Source organism: Pavona decussata, unplaced genomic scaffold, assembly GCF_977016875.1.
Source record: "Pavona decussata unplaced genomic scaffold, jaPavDecu1.1 SCAFFOLD_49, whole genome shotgun sequence".
Lineage (NCBI taxonomy): Eukaryota > Metazoa > Cnidaria > Anthozoa > Scleractinia > Agariciidae > Pavona > Pavona decussata.
The window spans coordinates 1,608,672-1,628,930 of NW_028145471.1; the positions used below are offsets into that span (position 1 = coordinate 1,608,672).

Below are 20,259 nucleotides of genomic sequence, written 5' to 3' on the forward strand. Positions count from 1 at the left end.
GGAAGCGGAGTGCCTCTATCGTGTTCCTTAACCTAGTCGTGCATTGATTTCCCAGTTTCTCCAATGCAGACATTGCCACATTCGCAGAGAATCTCGTAGACTACACCGTCTTGTCCCTCTTGATCGACAATGTCCTTAAGTCATCCTAAGAGCGATCTAAGTGTTGTGTAAGAGTTCAAAAGAGTCCTTACGCCTTGCTGCTGTCAGCAAGCAGTGGCGAAGAGGAACCTGCGTTACCCCTTTCACATATGGCAGAACCGCAGCAGATTTGATTAGCACTAATGACACAAATGATGGATCAGAGAATTAACTCTGCAGTGTGTGTTTGAGTGCTAGAGTAAAACCATCAATTTTCCCACTGAGCATTAATGGCAGAACCGAGGAGCCTTGTAGACTTTATACTTACATTGCCCATTTTCTTACTAGGGCTATCCCTCAGTGGGAAAATTCATGTGTTCACTGTAGCCCTTTAACATATACACTGCAGAGTTAATTTCCTGATCTTTCATATTTTACTGGCTGGTTATCTCCAGTTTCTTTACACAAACGAATACGGTCCATGCCGGCTTTTCAACAAAGAAGAAGAAGACTTTCATTTAAGTGTCGAAGTATTTATCGCTGTAGCGCTAATTGGGGACGCTATAAACCAGTGAAATAAATATGCAAAAACTGACAATAATATTGTTAAAAGTCCTAACTGGTGGGAGGCAAATCAGTTGGCTATTTACAAAGCGTGGCCTTGGAGCGGGACTTGAACCTGGGGCCTCCAGATTACACGTCTGGCGCCCCTTACCACTAGGCCACGCCGCCTCCAAAAAGACGCAACTGACAAAGCGAAGCTGGTCAAGTTGGCACCTATCGCATGTAGTCTGTGTATAATAAGATTAGACCCAGACAAGAGCAATTACCTGTAATCTATGGGCCTAAGAAACACAGGGCCAGCACACCATTTACACAAGGCCAAATAGCCGCAGATAGAAAAATGATGTGATTCATCGCTACCGCTGCAGTTCAAGGGCCAGGATTACGAAGCGCGCCCTCTTAAGTTAAGATCTTACTTATTAATAAGTATTGCCGGTTTCTGAACAAAAATTATCAATTAAAAAACACCAGACAAAACTATTTTTTCCTCGAACGAACGCGTTTAAAATTCTGTTAATGATTAGATAATGATTGGCAGTTTAAACGCGCATTGAAGATATTGCTTATACAGCTAAATTTTTGTTGAATGGAATGCACTTCTCATCAGATGTTAATATTCCCGAAGTCAGATGACTAAATTCAAATAAGTATGTAACCCATGTGCAACTGGCACCGCGTTTCAATTTATTTTTCAGCTCAGCGTAATGAGTCTGGTTCCTTTTTCTGTTCAACGACGGTCTTTGACAAGTAATATTCAGCAATTATTTGTAATTTGGTCATTATACCTCCTCCGTGAAGAAGGTTTGATATGAAAGCTCAAAATGTTTCATCAAATCCTGCAATGCGTTTTGATCTCTAGTTAAGGCCTGGCCGAATGGATGCAGCATGTTGATGCAACATCGTCCAACATTGTTGAATCCAATGTGTTACACTGGTTTGGCCACATGTTGCACGATGTTTGCATGATGTTGGATGTTGTTTAACTGACGAAATTTGATTTCCATCAAACATTACCTTCAACGTCGTCCAACATTTCGTTTTGGTCTCGCGCATTCCCACTAAGCTGACTTTGCGGGTAACTGTATCCATGGCGATGATTCATTGTTTATATTTGCTTCGTGCGTTGTCGCTTGAGTTCAAGTTACAGTATGGCGAACGAACAAACTTTTGAATCTCTCAACGACGAAAGCTTAACAGAAGCGATGTCTCTTCAAATAAAATGAGAAAGGGCAAAGGATTAAGTGAAACTGTAAGACCGGAAAAGCGAGAAGATGGTCCGACGCGGAGGTCGATCCATTTCGCGCCTTTTTTGGGCATTACCAAGCTAATATTGCGCGGGAATGTTTGTTCAAGCTAATATTGCGCAGGTTTGTTTGTTTGTTTGTTTGTTTGTTTGTTTTAAGGATTTTGAGTACATTTTGGTCCCAGACACTTGATTCCAAGTGTGCATAGAAACATGTTGCATTCGTTTGGCCACCTCGAGCTCCTTCAGCACTGTGTTATATCGTCCAACAATGTTGGATCATGTTCCCTTCGTTTGGTCGGGCCTTTATGATTAATATAAGCCATACACTTGTAACTAAAACATTTTTCATCAACAAAGGTTCAAAAAGCCTGTTTTATTCTAATCTAAAGATTATCGATTCAATTCCTGCTCCTAGAGTAACATCAAAAGAAATAAAAAACGAGAAGAAGAAAAATAGCGCAAATATTTTCCCAAGTTTACTAGCTCATAATTAATAGGACAAAGTTCTCGTGTATCTGTTGATGTCAAATTGAGGTTAACTCATTGTTTAATGGTGGAGCGGCTCGGTAACGCATTTCAGAATGCTTCTGCAATCTCCACAGGGAATGCAGCCATATGGACATTCCATCTCTTTATTCGCGCATGGGTCATTATCCAAGCATGTACCCTTCGACAGAAGCTCTCTACAACCACCTGTGAAATAAAGAAAAGAAGAAGGCTATGCATTAAGAATCCGGAAATGATCATGAAGGAATGAAAAAAAAAGGGAATGTGAGGAAATGTTTTGTTTCTTTCAAAGGTATCTTTTACGTTTTTTTTTTTTTCTCTTTGCTCGAACCAGTCACAGAACAAACAAAATCCCAATGGCCCTGCTCTATCAATTTTCTTTTTAGATTTTGTATTTTCACTCTAATGCTGCACCATCTCCAGCTTTTCATTATCAGTCCTACTATCCGTTTCGAATTCTGTCACTCTGCGATCGTTTATCCTTTATTGTTTCCACATTGTCCGCATCATACAGTTTGTATTTTTTATTGGTGGCAGGGAGAAAAAATAAAGATTAAGTAATCATAAAAAAAGTACCTCAAACATTTAACAGGACTTAACTTGTATGAAAAGCGTTCGTTGATTCCGTGGGGATTGAGGTTAGCGATTTGGATGATGGATATTTCTGATTTTTGTTGTAACCTATGGCGGCTTTCCTGTTGTCGAAGTAGAGAAAGCTTTTTTGATTACACCCTCAGGTCCTAACGAATTAATTGAAGTCTTTCATTCTTTTTTTTTTTACGCCACAAGTTGCTCAGCTCCATCGTTCTACAAGCACTTCACACACAACACGCAATTCCTTGATTCGCTCTAACGATCGAGGGTCTAGCGCTTTAAATGTCAGCTTGTTTATCTCTTAACAGTGGCCAATTTACCATAGACGATTTTCAATTGAGTGTAGCAAGTAATTCCCCTTTGCTTTGGTTTTACTTTACTATGACATTGCATTGGCCGTCTTCAGCAGGTCGGAACTTAGAGACAGGAAATTCTTGTTCAGGTGGTTTTTTTTTATAGGTTTGGTAATGACATGAATGCCGTGACTTCTAAGGATTCGAGTAATTGGCTCAGTGATGTCATTTATAAAATTCCTTGTGCATCATGCCCATAAAATTACATTGGCAAAACCAAACGATCATTTTACAGCAGAAGAAAAGAGCATATCAGAAATACAAAACAATGTGCTGAAGGTTCGAACGTTGCAAAACATGCATGGTCTTTGAATCATACAATTGACTTTGAGAATGCCACAATCATCTATTAAAGAAACGATCGCATTTATATATGATTTTTATTCCTTTAATTTATGCATATTACTCTGAATAGTTAATTTTTTCCTTACAATTTATTTCATTACGTATTTTTATCCGTTGAAGACAGTAGACTGACTGTCGAAAGCTTGTAATTTTTAAAATTGTTTAACCAGAGAACGTCTTTACATATATTGTTAATTACGAATCCTGGTAACGCATCTTCGAAATATATTTTTTTGATTGGATAAAGTACTTAATTTTGTTTTGACTTTAAAAATTGCGACACTAAATTGAAAACCGCTCGCTCAATTCAATTGATAAAAACAAACATTTGTTTTCATTCCCAGACCGAAGTTTTAGAGCAAAGTTACAATTTTGTAGGTGATTTGGGTAGACACTTAGGTGACTTCCCTGAACTCCCTACAAACTGAGCTCTCAGCAAAGTAAACGTTTTCATCTCTAACCTTGCTTAACGGGGCTTGCGTCCAAAACCTGAGTTGAAAACAAAGGATTAAGATTAATGAAGAGGAAATTTAAACGGGACTGCGGAGGTATATAAGAACACCCTGCATCGCACATATGTCAATGGATTAAATAGCAAAAACGTGAAGGAGTAATAATATACAAAGTGGACTCGCCAAAGGAGAGTATATGAAATTTAATTTTGTACATTTTGGGTACTTGCCAAGTTGATAATGCAGGCAGTGCTCTTTGGTTACCGGAATGACCACGTGAGTGATTTAATTTCTGGTTTTCTAACTTTCTGATTATTGTGTAGCTGACTGCGCGACTGACGTACTCGACTCAGTAACTAACTATTTGATTTTCAGTAGGCCGGCTGTCGATTGAGTGATTGTTGACTGTCTGTAGATTGCCTACCTGCACGACAAAGATACCGATCTGTCCCAGGTTGTTCAAATAACAGATATTTAACTTTTACCAGTAGATAAGACACGTAGTACCCGGCGCGGGTAAAATGCTATCAAACAAATACACCTTCTTGTGCTGGATAGCGGCCTACCAGCTAGATTACGTTTTCACTCTTTGAATGATTGGGGCCTGACTGAATAAATGAGAATTTGTCAGACTGACTGACTTACTAACTGATCAGCATGATAATTAAAAATCTTACCTGAGGAACTTGGAAGCAGAAAAGGCAAAATAACGTCAGAGTTACCAAGATCTTCATGAGTTCTCGTTTGTAAGTTAACCTGTGAACAAACAATACGTGTTCTTAAGTACCTCCAAAACTTCCTTCAAATAACAACAACGACAACAATACACATACACACCAAAAACACACATTGAGGTAAAACTGTGGAGACAAACAAAAATAAAGGATTTATTTCAAAACGGCCAAACCTTGCTGTTTAGTTGTTATGTCAAAATAATCTTCGTAGTACTGCTCAGGTCAGGTCAGTTTAGACAATTAGCTTTTTTCCGCATAATTCTTGATTTGTAAGATGTACATAGTTACCTTCCAAAACATAAAAAAAGGAATTTGTCATGAATATGTCAGCTTGTCATGATTAAGCAAAAATGGGATTCAAAATATATATAATGTGTTAATGATTCAGCAAAGCTTTTGAAAGAAAATTATGTTTTTGATTAACGGACTTTTCAGCCTCCAATGAGCTAAAGTTCCGCAATATGATTTTTCCTTATCATTTTGAGCTTGCGTAAGCGGAAGTCTTTGTGGCTGGTTGATTATCAGCTACCTGAACAACATCCATTCAACTATAAAATTCACCAGTGACCGTTCTACTACTTCGATTCCTTACCCAGATGTCAATATTCAGCTGGAGAATAAGAGAATAGAAACTGATCTTTTTTGTAAACCAACAGATAAACACCAATAATTGTTACATTCCTCGAGCCATCCACTCCACACGAAAAAGTCAATTCCCTACAGCCCTGCTCTCCGATTACGCCATATTTTCTCCACAGATACTCGCTTTGATAACCGATCAACCGATAACCCCTAACAAAACGGGTTTATAAATATGACTTTGTTAAAGAACATTTTCGTAGGGGGGAAAGGAATATCTAGAAATGAAGCCTTAAAAGAACATACACCCGATGATACTAAGAAAACCAACAACAGCGGAGTCCCGTTTATTATCACTCATAATCCAGCTCTACCAAACATCCACAAAATACTCCATAGGAAACGACCCATTCTCCACTTTTCAGACCGTCTTAGTCAAATCTTTAAAGAAACACCTATCGTCGCTTACCGTCGCTCTCCGAACCTTCTTGACCTCCTGGTTTGTGCAAAACTGACAAATCTTAACACCGTACGACACGAAACACAACCCCTAGCACATCATGATTTCGCTGCAACTAAAATTAAAAATTAAAAATTAAAAATTAAAAATTAAATTTTAATACTTATATAGCGCCCTTTAACATCTAAATGATCAAAGGCGCTTTACAATCCAAGAAAGCTAATTACAAATCAAATCAAATCTTGGTTTTTGAGGAGAGGGGAAAACCGGAGTACCCGGAGAAAAACCTCTCGGAGCAGAGTAGAGAACCAACAAACTCAGCCCACTTATGACGCCGAGTCCGGGGCCACATAGGTGAAAGGCGAGTGCTCAAACACTGCAACTCCAAACATGGCTGTTTGACTTGCCCATATATTGATAATGGAAGAACGACATACACATGTACTAATACAGGAGAAGTGAGGCAAATCAAACAACACATAACTGGCGAATCAAGTAATCTTACCTACATGATTGAATGTCTGAGATGTAAAAAGCAGTACATAGGAGAAACTAAACGTATGCTTCGCAAACGCTTCAAAGACCACAGACAAGCTACTAACAATCTTAACCACTCCGATGCCACAGCAGCAGTTACTACACACTTCAACTTGCCGGGTCACTGTGCTAAAGACATGAGACTAATTCCTCTGAAATACAACGACCCAGCGACAACGGATCCCGACGGAAAGCGAGAGAGGCTAACCTCATAGAAAGAGGTAAAAGTTTGTCACCAGAGGGCATTAACCGACGAAATGAACGTAAATTATTTCTGTATTTCGCAACTTCTTTACATTTATCCTATGGACCGTTATATAGGCCATATTTATAGTTATATGTACTCTTGTCTACCGTTCACCAGGTTTGTTTACGTTCAAATTTAAACTTTTTGTCGCCGTTATTTTTGAACCTATATGCATCTTGTGTACTATTAAATACGCTACGTCATGTACACTAGTTAACCATTAACCGTTTATTTTTACTTTCAAATTTAAATTTTCAAGAGTCGTTTACGTGTATCCTATGAACCGTTATATAGGCCATATTTATAGTTATATGTACTTTTGTCTACCTGTCACCATTTTTGTTTACGTTCAAATTTAAACTTTTTGTCGCCGTTATTTTTGAACCTATATGCATCTTATGTACTATTAAATACGCAACATCATGTACACTAGTTAACCATTAACTGTTTGTTTACCTTCAAACGTAAACTTTCAAGAGCCGTTAGTTTTTCTCATTGTAACTCTGGCCCTGAAGAAGACTAGTTGTACTAGTTGAAATATTGGCCCAAATATATAAGCCCTTTGCCGTAGTGCCAGTCCTGCAATCAGTTCGGTGCAAAAATATATTAGCAGACATAACCGGCGAAGGACCCTTCCTCCTCGAAAAATCTAAAGTGGCCAATAATAAATTAAGTTACTTCATGTTCGTCGCATTGTCTTAATTCGCCCTTTTAGAAACAGGTAAGGGCCTAGGAACGAATCAGTACTGTTGCATAAATTAATCAATTACAAACGAAATAGTTGTGGCTTGAAAGAACACATCAGAATTGTCACAATTATCAGTGTTAGTAAGTTTGAGAAAGTTTGGATGAAAATTCACCGCAGTACAAGTTTTCAAACAGTGAGACAAACCATACAAACGCCTATATTTTGAAACGTGTGTAAACCGTAACCATACAAACTCTGTAAATTGAGTGATACTTAGAAGCCATTTACTTAGCATCCTTTCAACCAATTAGTTCCAAACTTGGTAGGATTATCACTTTTCAGGTGCGTAACTAGATAACGGACGCAATTTTAACAAATCGATTGATTTTAACAATTCGTTCCCAGGACCCTACTCGTTTTTAAATTGACCAATAATAAATTAACTCACTTTATGTGCGCCATTAAAAATTCTCCAAGCATTTTCAGTTAATGAAATGCGCTACCTCTGCGCTGATACCTTATTAAAGGTTACTGTAAGCCTTTAATTTTAAAAAAGGGTTTCAACGCTGCGCTAACGCATCGGGTTTTTTTTAATACGGAACACAACGAATGGAAACGTTGCATGGTTATTGTAAACGCCGCACGATCGCCGCGCACTTGCAAACATTGACCAAGCCACATAATTGTTTCAGCATTTTATTGCACGGGCATTATCATTATCTTGAACATTGAACAATATTGTTTTTTGTCGCTACTCTTAGAAAATCGTCTGAAGGCATTCAGCAGTTCACAAATTTCCTGTGTGCCATTCATGGTAAAAATTACCGAAAATGATCCGAATACCGTTACCTGCTCATGCTAATTAATTTTAAATTAACTAATTCGCTGTTGCACACAAGACACCAATATTATTGGGCCCCAATCCCTCCCTTGGGTACTGAAGTCTTCACAGCAACTTAACGTGCAACTTTCCACAACCAACTCCCCTAATACAGCTAATCTGGCACCTCGGCATTTACCGATAATCACCACCTCATCTACGCAAATTCTCTGCACAATTCCCTCAGCACAAGAAGCAGTGTAGAGGTTGTTGTCTACACGTGTGATGAGGAATTTGATCTGGTACAACCGTTATAACTGTTTCAAAGTCAACTGGACAGGGCATGCGCAGTTGATAGAGTACTACACTGGTGACGCAAAGTGTCATAGGTTAAAATTCCGTTAACCAATTTCGGAAAATGTTCACACTTAAACATTTAATCGTAGCTGGTTTTCAGAATTTATTCGCCAGAGGTTTGTTAGGAGTGATCCCACGACCATCCGTGATCTAGTGGGATGCTCTAACCACTGAGCCACTGGAGACTCTATGGGATTTGAACCCACGACCCTCCGCGCGTTGGATATGAGATGATAGATAGCGCGCCGAGATGGCTATAATCATCTCATATCAGCTTGTTCATATCAAACCAGCGCAACTGGAATAATTGTTTTATTAAAACCAATAAACAAAAATATCTTACTGATTTCGCTGAGCAAGAACAACCAGCAGAAAATATAATGGTCGCCATTTCTCGACCATTGCATAATGGCTCATATACCATGACCACTAAGCCAATCAAATCCACAATGATTCAGTTTTTAATAATAATAATAATAATAATAATAATAATAATAATAATAATAATAATAATAACAACAATAATAATAATAATAATAATAATATATGTAATAAATGGGTAATCAAAAGATAATCAATGAGCAATCAGAAGTATCAAAGAATAATCAATGACATCGATGAGTAATCGATAGGCCACAAAATTTTTGTTCACCGATTTGTCATCGATTACCCATTGATCATCGCTAATAATCAATGACTAATCAGTTGATTGCTAATTGACGTTAACCAGCTTTGGCTAGCTCAGTGCATTTCCACTATAAACAAGACAACACAAAGCAGCATTACCCATCGATTACTCATTGATGTCATTGATCATCGATTAGTTACGTCTGGAATAGTACGAACTCTGACCGCAACCGGACTCGTCGTCTAATGAGCACGGAGCCATAAATGCAGCCCAAAATATATAGATACTGCAGAATATGACATCGCGGAAGAAGAAAAACAGTTTCTAGTATCGAGTAAACCACTACAAACTAAGAACCAGTGTTGACCTACGCACATTGCTATTTATAACCATTTTGCGTTTTTGTTTACAAATAGCAAGTTTAAAATAGCTATGTACACAGTGATGGCCATAATATGCAAACAATCTTGGTTATTTTCTGGTGCTCTTCTATACGGATCGGACTGAGAAAGGTGGACTTTTACTCGCAGGATTACTCGGGGATGGTTAATTAAATTCCTATTTTGCAGGCATTGGAACGGTAAGTGCTCATGCAAATATTTTATAGCCGTGTAGCTGTTGAAGATAATAATATGGCCAGCCTTGCACTTAAGTGAAAGCATAATTTTCTCTTCCGGCTCTGATATCTCAGTTCTCTGTATGATATATAGTCTAGGACCTGCAAATTAAAAGCACAGATACCTTATTCTTCAGCTTTTAGAATTCTCGTCTTCGCTTGTCCAGCTCAATGTAGGGCCTGTCACGACATTTTATTGACAGTGAGGATGAGATGCATCTTTGACCTAGGATTTATAAAACTGCAACTTTTGCGCAACTTTACTGAACCAAAAGTGTTTTTTTCACGCAAGCCTATTAGCAATGTAATGAAACATTATCGTCTGTGGGGGGTTTCGGATGCACTTTGATATGAAATGTTTCTTGGTTTTGTTTCGTATCCTTCGCATTGTTGACACTGGCGTACCGAGGAAAGCGTGACAACACATGAACTTCTCATTTTTTCGTTTGCGATCAGTGATCACCTACTTGGAATAAAATTTATTTTTATAAGGATAAACTCATCAAAACATGAGATTTTGTTTCCGAATAACAACTTCGTTTCATTCCATCAGAAATGAAACATAAACAATAAATTTATTTGAAACTTGTTGACTTGTACTTGCGTGACCACTGCCATTTTTGAAAAAAAAAATGAAATTCCCTATGTGTTTACTTCCGTCAACGCTTGGATTTTAAATTATCCAAGCTGGATTTTTTATATGTTGCAGTGCATGTATAGAGCTTTCCTCTGGTATAATACTTGCTACAAATTTCGATGTACCAGGACACGACATTTGTCCGAAAAGTTTCTACAATTTCAAGTGTCAACGAAATGCTGAAAATAGGAATTTTCGGACTTTGAAAACTGCATGTAAATAAGAATCCTCCAGCAATATTTTAACAAAACCGCATCCTCAGAAGGATGCCTAATCACAGGTCACCAAAGCGTATGTGACACAGGTTACCATGCAAGCGTGAGTTAAGAGTTTGTATGGAGTTAAAATTAAATCGAAATTTAGACAACAATACTCCCACAAAACCCACAAAAAATATACTTAAGTCTGAAAAAGCTTACCCGGCGTGTTTTGCTGTGTTTTGAATGCTTCTCAGTTGTTGGCTTCACACTACAAGCTAAGTTAGTTTCAAGTAAGCACTTGATTCAAGTGCACTTGAAAATCTCAAGTCGCACTTTAGAAAACTTGGCTTCACACCTGGTGACAAAGTATACACTTGAAGCACAAGCTGTCAATCATCGTTCAAGGTAAAATCAGAAATGCGACTGCTCGCCGGAAAATCATGAAGCCTTTACAACGGAAAAACGTTTTGTGTTGTTTACTCTTTATTTTGTCTTTAATTTTAACTCAGAGAGTTTTAACATTACAGGAAATGCATAGGTACTTCATTGTTTACGAGTACTTGGCGACAAAACAAAAGAACAGGCGACATCTTCTGAACTGAAAATCGATGGTTCAGGCTCTCCGTAAAGATGAAATTCAAATAAGATCGTAAGTTTAAATCGGCTTTTCCTTCTTTTTTATGTTTACTTACAAAAAAGACTGTTCCATGGAGTCCTCAAACTGCGAGGCGTATCTCCAACCATCCATTTTGATTTTTTTTTTTTTTTAATTAATTTTAGTTCACGGCAAAATGTTTATCCGTCTGTCCTGGCACCGCAGCACGTGGCTTTCAATTGGTTTCCCTTTCCCTATTGGTCAAGTACGTTCTCAAGTGTGGTGTTGGCCATACTTGGCGGCGTACTTCGGCTTCTTTGAGCTGCGAAAGTTTCCATGGTCACTAAGTAAAGTTCAAGTTGGTAGGTTTTACCCCTTCACACTCAAAGTAGGTTTCAAGTGCACTTAGATTATACTTACAAACTCTAGTGTGAAGCCCCCTAGTGCTTCTAAACGCTGTTTAGAGCGGTTTATCTCTCAGCAGCTGGTCCACGTGCATCACTGTATTATGTTAATGACAAGGTAGGAAACTAAAAGTCGAATTTGAATAAAATTTGGCCCGTCATTTTAGGAGAGCGCTTCAAAAACCTCGCTAAAATTTGCTTGAAACTTAAGCACTCGCTTAACTGTCTCTCCATATGGCAAGAAGGATGATGTGCGGTCCCTCCTGGGTAGCTCATTTACGGAGGAGTTCATTTATTGAGACACCTGTAGGCCTTCGTTGAAAACAAAGTTCATTTCAAATCGGGTGCAATTTTTGCCGCCGACAGAGCCGTGTCGCTGGAATGTTGGAACAAACTCACGGTCAAACCTAGGCACGAGTACTAAAATGTGCCCAGCCGGGGAAATCCACGGGAAGCCTTTGGCACGTAACAAACCACAAACACCCCCTCCCGGCTAAGTGCAGTTCTGTACCAGCCAGCCGTGCTTGGCGTGACAGCAAGAAACGTCTCTTGAGAATATAAATTGATTTTTGTATTATTACCGTAATTTTTTTTTATTATGAATTAACTTCGCAATTTTCCAACTTGTTAACTTACGAGTTAGCTTTTATTGAATAAAAGCTGACTGAAAGAAATTGAAAATTTGTCTTTGTATACACGCTCTCCAAAAAACCTTGAATTTCGCAAAGTTGTTGTTTTGCCGAGAACGGCTCATTAAACCTTTTGTCTTTCGAAGTTCTCATTACCGGTTTATTCCTTGCGAGCAGGAGGGCAAGAAGAAAAAATAATCTAAGTCGTTTGACAAGATCTGGCGATGAGTGCTTAGTCGTTTTCGGTAAGTCACAGTCAGTACAATCAAATTTTGGTACGAAGTTACATCCGGTGCAAGATGTGACAGATGTAGTCACTTTCGTGGATGAGCAAATATGTCGAGGTAATTCGGTATAAGTTGTATATTTATTTATATTCTCTTGTCACGTCAATGCGAACCCAGCTCGATTATACCACCTTGCAGGCTAACTGATGAACAAAAAAATGTTTTACGCGTTACTGAAAAAGGCCACAACAAGGCCGGCTGGCTGGTACAGAACTGCACTTAGCTGGGAGGGGGTGTGTGTGGTTACGTGCCAAAGGCTCCCGTGGATTTCCCCGGCTGGGCACATTTTAGTACTCGTGCCTAGGTTTGACCGTGAGTTTGTTCCAACATTCCAGCGACACGGCTCTTTCGGCGGCAAAAATGGCACCCAATTTGAAATGAACTTTGTTTTCAACGAAGGCCTGTGTCTCCATAAATCAACTTCGCCGAAAATTATCTGCTCAGGAAGGACCGCACATCATCCTTCTTGCCATATGGAGAGACAGTTAAGCGAGTGCTTAAGTTTCAAGCAAATTTTAGCGAGGTTTTCGAAGTGCTCTCCTCAAATGACGGGCCAAATTTTATTCAAATTTGACTTTTAGTTTCCTACCTTGTCATTAACATAATACAGTGATGCACGTGGACCAGCTGCTGAGAGATAAACCGCTCTAAACAGCGTTTAGAAGCACTGAGAAGCATTCAAAACACAGCAAAACACGCCGGGTAAGCTTTTTCAGACTTAAGTATATTTTTTGTGGGTTTTGTGGGAGTATTGTTGTCTAAATTTCGATTTAATTTTAACTCCATACAAACTCTTAAATCACGCTTGCATGGTAACTTGTGTCACATACGCTTTGGTGACCTGTGGCCTAACTCAAGTTTCAAAACGCTAAGCCGTCTTCCTTCTCGTCAAAATTTAACGCCGGCTGCCGCGCGATCACGGCATTTCACATTATGCCGGAATTCTCGAAAACGAAAAATCTTTGGAAAGTTTGATTGTCATTTTCGTAAATAGTTTAAAGGGATTCTCCTGAGAAAATATGAGGAAATCCGAAATTTCAGTTTTGACCGCGAGTTCACGATATTCTCAGTCAGCCGCTCTTAAATTGCAACATAATAACAATACCCTTTTCCCACAACGTTCCACGTGCATTTGCATTTGTTGAGAAGTTTATCTTTGGCAAAAGGCGAAGATTTTTTGGTCCAAACAATTGCGTTATCCTCCCCGCGCTGATCGTCGGTCATTTCGTTCGTTCAGAACTTGTTTACCCATTATAGATCAAGTGACCATAGCGCGAATAAGGCCTATTGCGAGGTCTAAGATAGCCGTGACGGCGACAGAAAATTATTCGATGAATTAATACGCAGAAACATAACCACCTGTATACGCAATTACCTGTTCAGTAAACTTGTTGTCAGGTTTTTAGATTGCAATATTATTATGACGCTCAGGTTAGATTCACATGTCAAGGTTTCAACGTTTTCTCTATTTGAAAAAAATTTCACCTGCTATCTTTCAAACGCCGAAAGTTATATTTAGCAAATATTCTACGAGCACGCATTGCAATTGAGATATATTATATTGATAGCCAACGAGGTAGCAGGTAGTTGACTACAATAATGCCACTGATATCCAATAAGTGGGAATGGAGTAATTGGTGTGTGAAAACGACGAATAAATATATCTATATGGCTAGATCTTGCCGCTTGTATTTTAATTAGCGAGGACAGCCAGAAGACTATTTAATGACCGCTATTTTACAGGAATATTGTAATGCCTGATATTTCTTGGCTGCTAAGTCAATCAAACTCTGAATTTGTATTATCTCGGCCAATGTTCCGAGTTGTTGATAATTAAGAGCAGGACTTTCTCAGTTTGAGTCAGGTGTTTATTGTCCTTTACAAGGTTATATGAGATACAGCGCTCTTAACAAGGTTGGTTAAACTCTTTCAAGGTATCCCCGCAGGGCTTTGAAACTTCGGGAGAAAGAGTCAAACATGTGAATAATAAAAAATAAAGCAGTAAAACAAAACACAAAAAGGTCTTCTTTGCCTTCGAAAATTCACTCGTTATAGTATCACAATATACAAATTTATATGTATTTTTAAAAAAAATGCTAGCTTGGCTTCGTGGCTTAGGGGAATACAACAAAAGAAATGAATTACTCATCTCTGAACCTCAATGTAATTTCTGTTGTTTTATTCCCCAAAGCCTTGTAGCCAAATAAGAAGCTTAATAGATCGAAATTGGTCTGTTGTCGGAGATATCATATGACTGACAGGTGATCTTTCAAGGCCCAGAGAATATACGGGACAAAAATGCCCAAAGCATGCATACAACCCATTTAAAGTAACATTGACATTCATAAAAATAAGTTATTTTTAACCGAATTATCAAGTACCACAGCCGTATTTTAGAATCGGTTTTTTTAATAATTATTTCTGTTTTTGAAACAGAAAGATCTTGACAGGAAGTATTCATTAAGTATTCTTACGCGTTTAGTGCGTCAAACATAATTTCGAAGACAACTGGACTGGTCATTTTAAATTTCGTTATGGACAAATTTTCCCTTATATTTTCGGAGGCATTTGCATAACGTAATGCAATACCATACCCATTATTTTTTAATGGGGAATACACGTATAGATAAAGTCAACTGCGCGTCCACCTGAAGAGGATGCAAAGTTCAAACGTTTAATTGCTCCGTGGCGGGCATACGTACTCATCTGGTGTTTTCGCCCAAATGTTCTTGCTTCTTACAACACTTTCGCATCAATTCTGATATATAAGGAAATAGAAGACACCGCGAAAAACAGAAACTTCGTGAATGCGGTTATGTTAAGTAAGCTCAATACATAATTTTGGGCAAAGCGCCTCATAGATAGCGCTATTTGTGTACTCTCTGTTTAGTATTCAGTATGCAAATTGTTGTTTGTTTTTTTTTTCATTTAAGAAAAGCGTTTGACGTTTGACATAAAAGTGGTGAGGTATTTATGTTGGCATAACTCAAGGGTTTTTTTTTTATGTTTTTAGTTCCTCGCCGACACCTCATGATTTGAAGATAGTGGATACATAACAACTGAATACAGAGAGGTAAGGTACATCATGTTTTTATTTATTTCTTTTGTTAATTTTTCAGTTTAAATTCCTAATGAAAATTGAATGGCACGGCATCTCTTCAGTTAGCTTTGTTCTCACTGGCGACGTAAACATAGGCATAGGCCTAGCAAAAGCGAAAGCATAAGAAAAATGACATTTTTTTTGTCGTTGCCTTGGGGTGTATACTTGCAATTATAACGTGGAAATAGGCGCTGTTGTGCTGCTGCTAGTGTTGTTAATAAAAAGAAGGCCTTTTAGTTCGCTCATACCAACCGTTTGGGACCGCTTTGTTTATCATTTATCACAATTACTTGCATTACGTGACGCTAAAACGCGCGAGAGTTTGGTCGTTCAGGAGAATTTGAGGGTTTGTGCGGAAACCGAGCTGTGTGCGAGTGCTAGGGAAGGTCGCACTTGATTTTTTTTTTTAGAGTTCATTCAGTCCGAACATGAGCAGGTCTACGCAAGAAACGGTTAGCTGTTATGTGACGCAGAAGCTATGCTTACTGAACCAAATTTCATAATCATACATCTATCAACCACAGAGACCGATGTTTCCATTTAATATCAGTAAGTATTCATGTAACTATAGTGAAAAACAGACCCTCGCCAAACTCGTCTTTGCTAACACCTGGTTGATCGAAAGGAAGTTACATTGTTCGCTGTAGGCAGTTACCACGCAAAGGTAAACCATAGGTGGTCTGTGAAGAGAAATGTATGAGATGTCCCTCTATACTTGTGAATTTAACATTCGTTACACGTATAGTTCACTGAACTTCACTCGCTGGTCTCTTCCCATGCAGTCAAGGCACCATGAAAAGCTTCTACACTAACTTTATGCACTGATCTTTAATTTCCTGACAGATACTGAGTGCAAATCTAAGATGGGCAACGAGATCTTATTCACAGTTTTGTATGCTATAACAATGATCGTGTCCTTGGTGGGAAACACTCTCCTAATCTACATTGTGTGGAAGAAACCTGAAGTGCGATCACTGACCAGCTTCATGTTCGTCAACATGGCCGTGGCGGATTTACTGGTGACGTTGGTTATGATGCCTTATTCCATTGCTTTCCTTTATACCGAAGCCAAATGGTCCATTAAAGGAGATTTCGGAGATTTCACATGCCGTGTCGTCATATTCAGCACCTATGTTACAGTAATGGCTTCCATCCTTTCCCTAACATTCATTGCAGTCGACAGGTTTTATGCCATCGTCCTTCCATGTCGGCGTCGTGTATGGTTCCGAAAAGCTAAAATTCTTACACCACTTATCTGGCTCTTGTCAATGGCTCTAATGTCTATAATTCCGGTAACCTATCGCTTAAGTCAACATGGCGCCCACTGCAGCTTCAACTTTGAAATCTGGGGGGACGAGGCCGCAGGCATCCGCGGTGTTTTACTCTACCTCTTCGCCGTAGCTTATTTAATTCCACTATGTGTCATTACCATCCTGTACGTTAAGACCATTGGAAAGCTGTGGTTTCATCAGAAGAATGGGGAAAACACCGTCCAGGCACAACGACGGCAACGGCTCAGAAACAGAAAAGTAGTTCGAGCGCTTGTCATGGTCGTCATTATCTTTGCTCTTTGTTGGCTTCCGGCGCATGCGTATCATATCTTCCTGGCAATAACTGAATGGGAGAGTGCACCACCGATAGCCATATATTTCTGCTATTGGTTCGGCCACGCAAACAGTGCCATTAACCCATGGCTCTACATAAGCTTCAATAGGCAGATGACAGGCGCCATGTAACTAAGACTTTTAAAAGTCCTATCAAAGAAAGAATACTAATAAAAAGGAAATGTTCCGTCGTGAAGAGAAGTAAAATTTAAGAAGAAAGCAAAATTTCATAACAAGATTGGAATCGTATGCTGGGTGTATCGTTGTTTAAATGTCCCCTCTGTCAGACCAGTTTAGTTTTTTTCCTGTGGTGTCTTCCTTTGTTGTGACGTTGACGTTGTAAACTAAGCTGGAGGAGAGGTAGTTGATGTCCAAGGAGAAGTTGTCTTTATTCCGACACTTTTTGGTTGTGTTATTTTTTATTTTTTTTCCCTTATTATCCATGCAACTGTAGCTAACTTTGACGGTGTTCTTGTTGAAGATTTTGTTAGATTTTTTATTCTTGGGAAGTGTTTTTCGATAAGGCCTAAGAATGTCTTCCTGGCATTGGTTTGTACGTGCAACATAGGAAGACACCACAGGAAAAAAAACTTCAACGGTCTGACAGACAGACATTTAAAAACAATGACACACCCAGCATGAACTCTCATTTCGGAACAGGAACTACGCAAACCGCACAGAACTGCGAACTCTGAACTCTAAAGGACAACAAGGCAGACTACACAACTATATGGCCTGTTCTCACCACTGCAGCCACCTACAACAACAACGCAAAGCGATACACTCTCTGTTTAGGGGGGAAAATTACATAATTAAAGCCGACAAGACAACACTTATAAACAAGAGATCTGAACTCATTTCTAAATGCCGCCACGAGATGAAAAGTTAGATCCTACATGAACACAATAAAACTATAGCTAACGCTTATTGTCAGCACAATAAGCCCGCAGAGTGTTATTATAATAAAGATAGACATCTTGTACATGTAAACACCCAATGCATATTTAATTTTCATCGCAATCAAAAGCCTGTCTGATATTCGCCTCAGGACGTAAAACTCAGAGTTACAGTGATCTCAGGTATCCTGCTCCTTGATTGCTCAGTAAAAGCACCCATTGCCTAGCAAGACTTTATCTTCATTTATTCAATATAAATAATTAAACAAAACAAACAAACAAATAAATAAAAATAGCTATAAAGCAAAACAACTTAACGCTTTCAGGAACGAAGATGCTAATAATTAAAAATGGTCGCCTCGAAATCCGCCTCGAATAAATTTCAATGTCGGTAATAAAGATAAGGGAAGCCTGTCAGTTTTTTCACAACGAAAAACTTTGAGAATAGATATCTATAGGTCCGTCCCCACTAAGTAAATCTTTTATTTGCTTTGCAAATATTGTGTTTAAAAATCACAGACGGATTATTTAATTCGGTCAAATTTTGTCAAAGTTAACCAGTCTTCAAAGGCGACGTCGTCCTACTTCAGTATGAAAACGTTAATATGAAGGACCCGGCCTCAACTGGCAAAAGCATTCATTTGACAAAAATACATAGATTTCTTAATTCAAGTAACTCGTCTCAATTCGAAGCTCCGACAACCTTTGTTATCATATCAGCTGTCACAAGCTGTATCTTGTTAACCAAAGGGGTTTAATTCAGCCTCCTGGCGGCCCCACTAACAGCGTGAATGATGGGATTATTAATTGGTGGGAGAAGGTATCCCCGCTAAATTGCAAGCTCACTGAATGGCGTAAATTGTTGAATCTACATCGGAGTGCGACCGCGTAGAGACCAGTAGATGCTGAAGGTACCTGGCCACGTGCTCTGTCTTCGCAGGAAAAACTACTAGCGGAGTCAAAATCGTTCCATCTAAGACGCCATGACTGTTGACTCCAATTTAGATGCCAATTCCTTTGGCTGGATCCTGAAAGCCACTAGGAGAAGCCCAGTCACCGCCGCTGGAAACATTTGGAAAGAAAATAAACATGGCATAATGGGGTTGACAGGCCTACGCGACTCTCATGTGCGTGTTTAGCCTAAATAAGAGTTTTGCCCTCACGGGTTATGTTTTCCAAAGAACACCCTTTTCTCTATGAAAAGAGCGGTGCTCCCGGTAAAATTTTCTTTTAGCGCTGGATTTTCTTCTTTTTAAATGCCATCTATGATTTGGAGGATTTGCGCGATAGACACTGAACAAAGCCATGTGTTTAACTGTCGCATGTGTTGTAATTGATCTCAAAGGTCATTTTGACCTCTTGTTGTTACGTTTCCGTTTAGCGACTGTCGTTCTTATGCCGTTTGTGGCATTTAGTTTAGGCTTGGTATGGCTCATTTCAGTGCGTCTGGTGGCAGTATAGCCTCTCTTTTTATCGTTGTAAGGATAGGATTTGAACCGTGTAATAACTATACATTATCTTGCAGCTTTTGTCAGATTGCCGGGCCCGGCTATTTGCTTTTGGTGCAAGATGCTGTGCTTCTTATCACGGTTATTTGTCCCTTGATCCGTTCTTAAGCATTGTAGCTTCTTTGAAAGCTATGCAATGCGTTAAATTGAGGGCTAAAGGCCGCTTAAGTTACGGCTGTGTGCCCAGTCACCGCCGCTGGAAACATTTGGAAAGAAAATAAACGAAGACAGGGAAGAGGAACAGAGAAGGAAAATGAAATTAGTAAACTGTCTAGTAAAAACGAAAACAACTGGAAAATTGTGATGGCGCCTTCAATCTGTGCACTCCATTATAAGGCCAAAAAAACACTTAGCCATGGAGTACTTATAACCGATAATACGAGCCAAATAACAAACATTCATATATTAGCCACCGGAGGGCTCTCGGACTAAACTACAATAATGGTGCCAGAAATATCGCACCACGAGGGGTTGCTAATTGCCATTCATACTAGCCACCCTGGGGCTCTCAAAACTTACATAAAAACAGTACCAATTGTTTTCTGGTGTATTTCATTTTCGATTGACGTTCTTAGTTTTTGTTTTATCAGACAT

General features: G+C 39.0%; 1 protein-coding gene and 1 long non-coding RNA gene across 3 annotated transcripts; one reads left to right on the plus strand and one right to left on the minus strand.

Moving 5' to 3' along the window:
- Positions 1 to 2,179: 2,179 nt before the first annotated feature.
- LOC146481565 (uncharacterized) lies at positions 2,180 to 5,143 on the minus strand. Its single transcript, XR_014864418.1, has 4 exons — positions 5,047 to 5,143; positions 4,817 to 4,895; positions 4,149 to 4,176; positions 2,180 to 2,581 (listed from the first exon to the last, which is right to left on the minus strand). It is a non-coding gene; the product is annotated as an uncharacterized LOC146481565 (long non-coding RNA).
- Positions 5,144 to 12,825: 7,682 nt separating this feature from the next.
- LOC146481566 (prolactin-releasing peptide receptor-like) lies at positions 12,826 to 18,619 on the plus strand. 2 transcript variants are annotated; one of them, XM_085108203.1, is made up of 3 exons: positions 12,826 to 13,259; positions 15,571 to 15,630; positions 16,501 to 18,619. In XM_085108203.1, the coding sequence occupies exon 3, from the start codon at positions 16,521 to 16,523 to the stop codon at positions 17,391 to 17,393; it is 873 nt and encodes a 290-aa protein (XP_084964329.1). In that variant the 5' UTR covers positions 12,826 to 13,259; positions 15,571 to 15,630; positions 16,501 to 16,520; the 3' UTR covers positions 17,394 to 18,619. The 2 variants fall into 2 exon arrangements, with proteins under 2 accessions (XP_084964329.1, XP_084964330.1); XM_085108204.1 differs by lacking the exon at positions 12,826 to 13,259 and adding an exon at positions 15,181 to 15,379.
- The last annotated feature ends 1,640 nt before the right edge of the window (positions 18,620 to 20,259 follow it).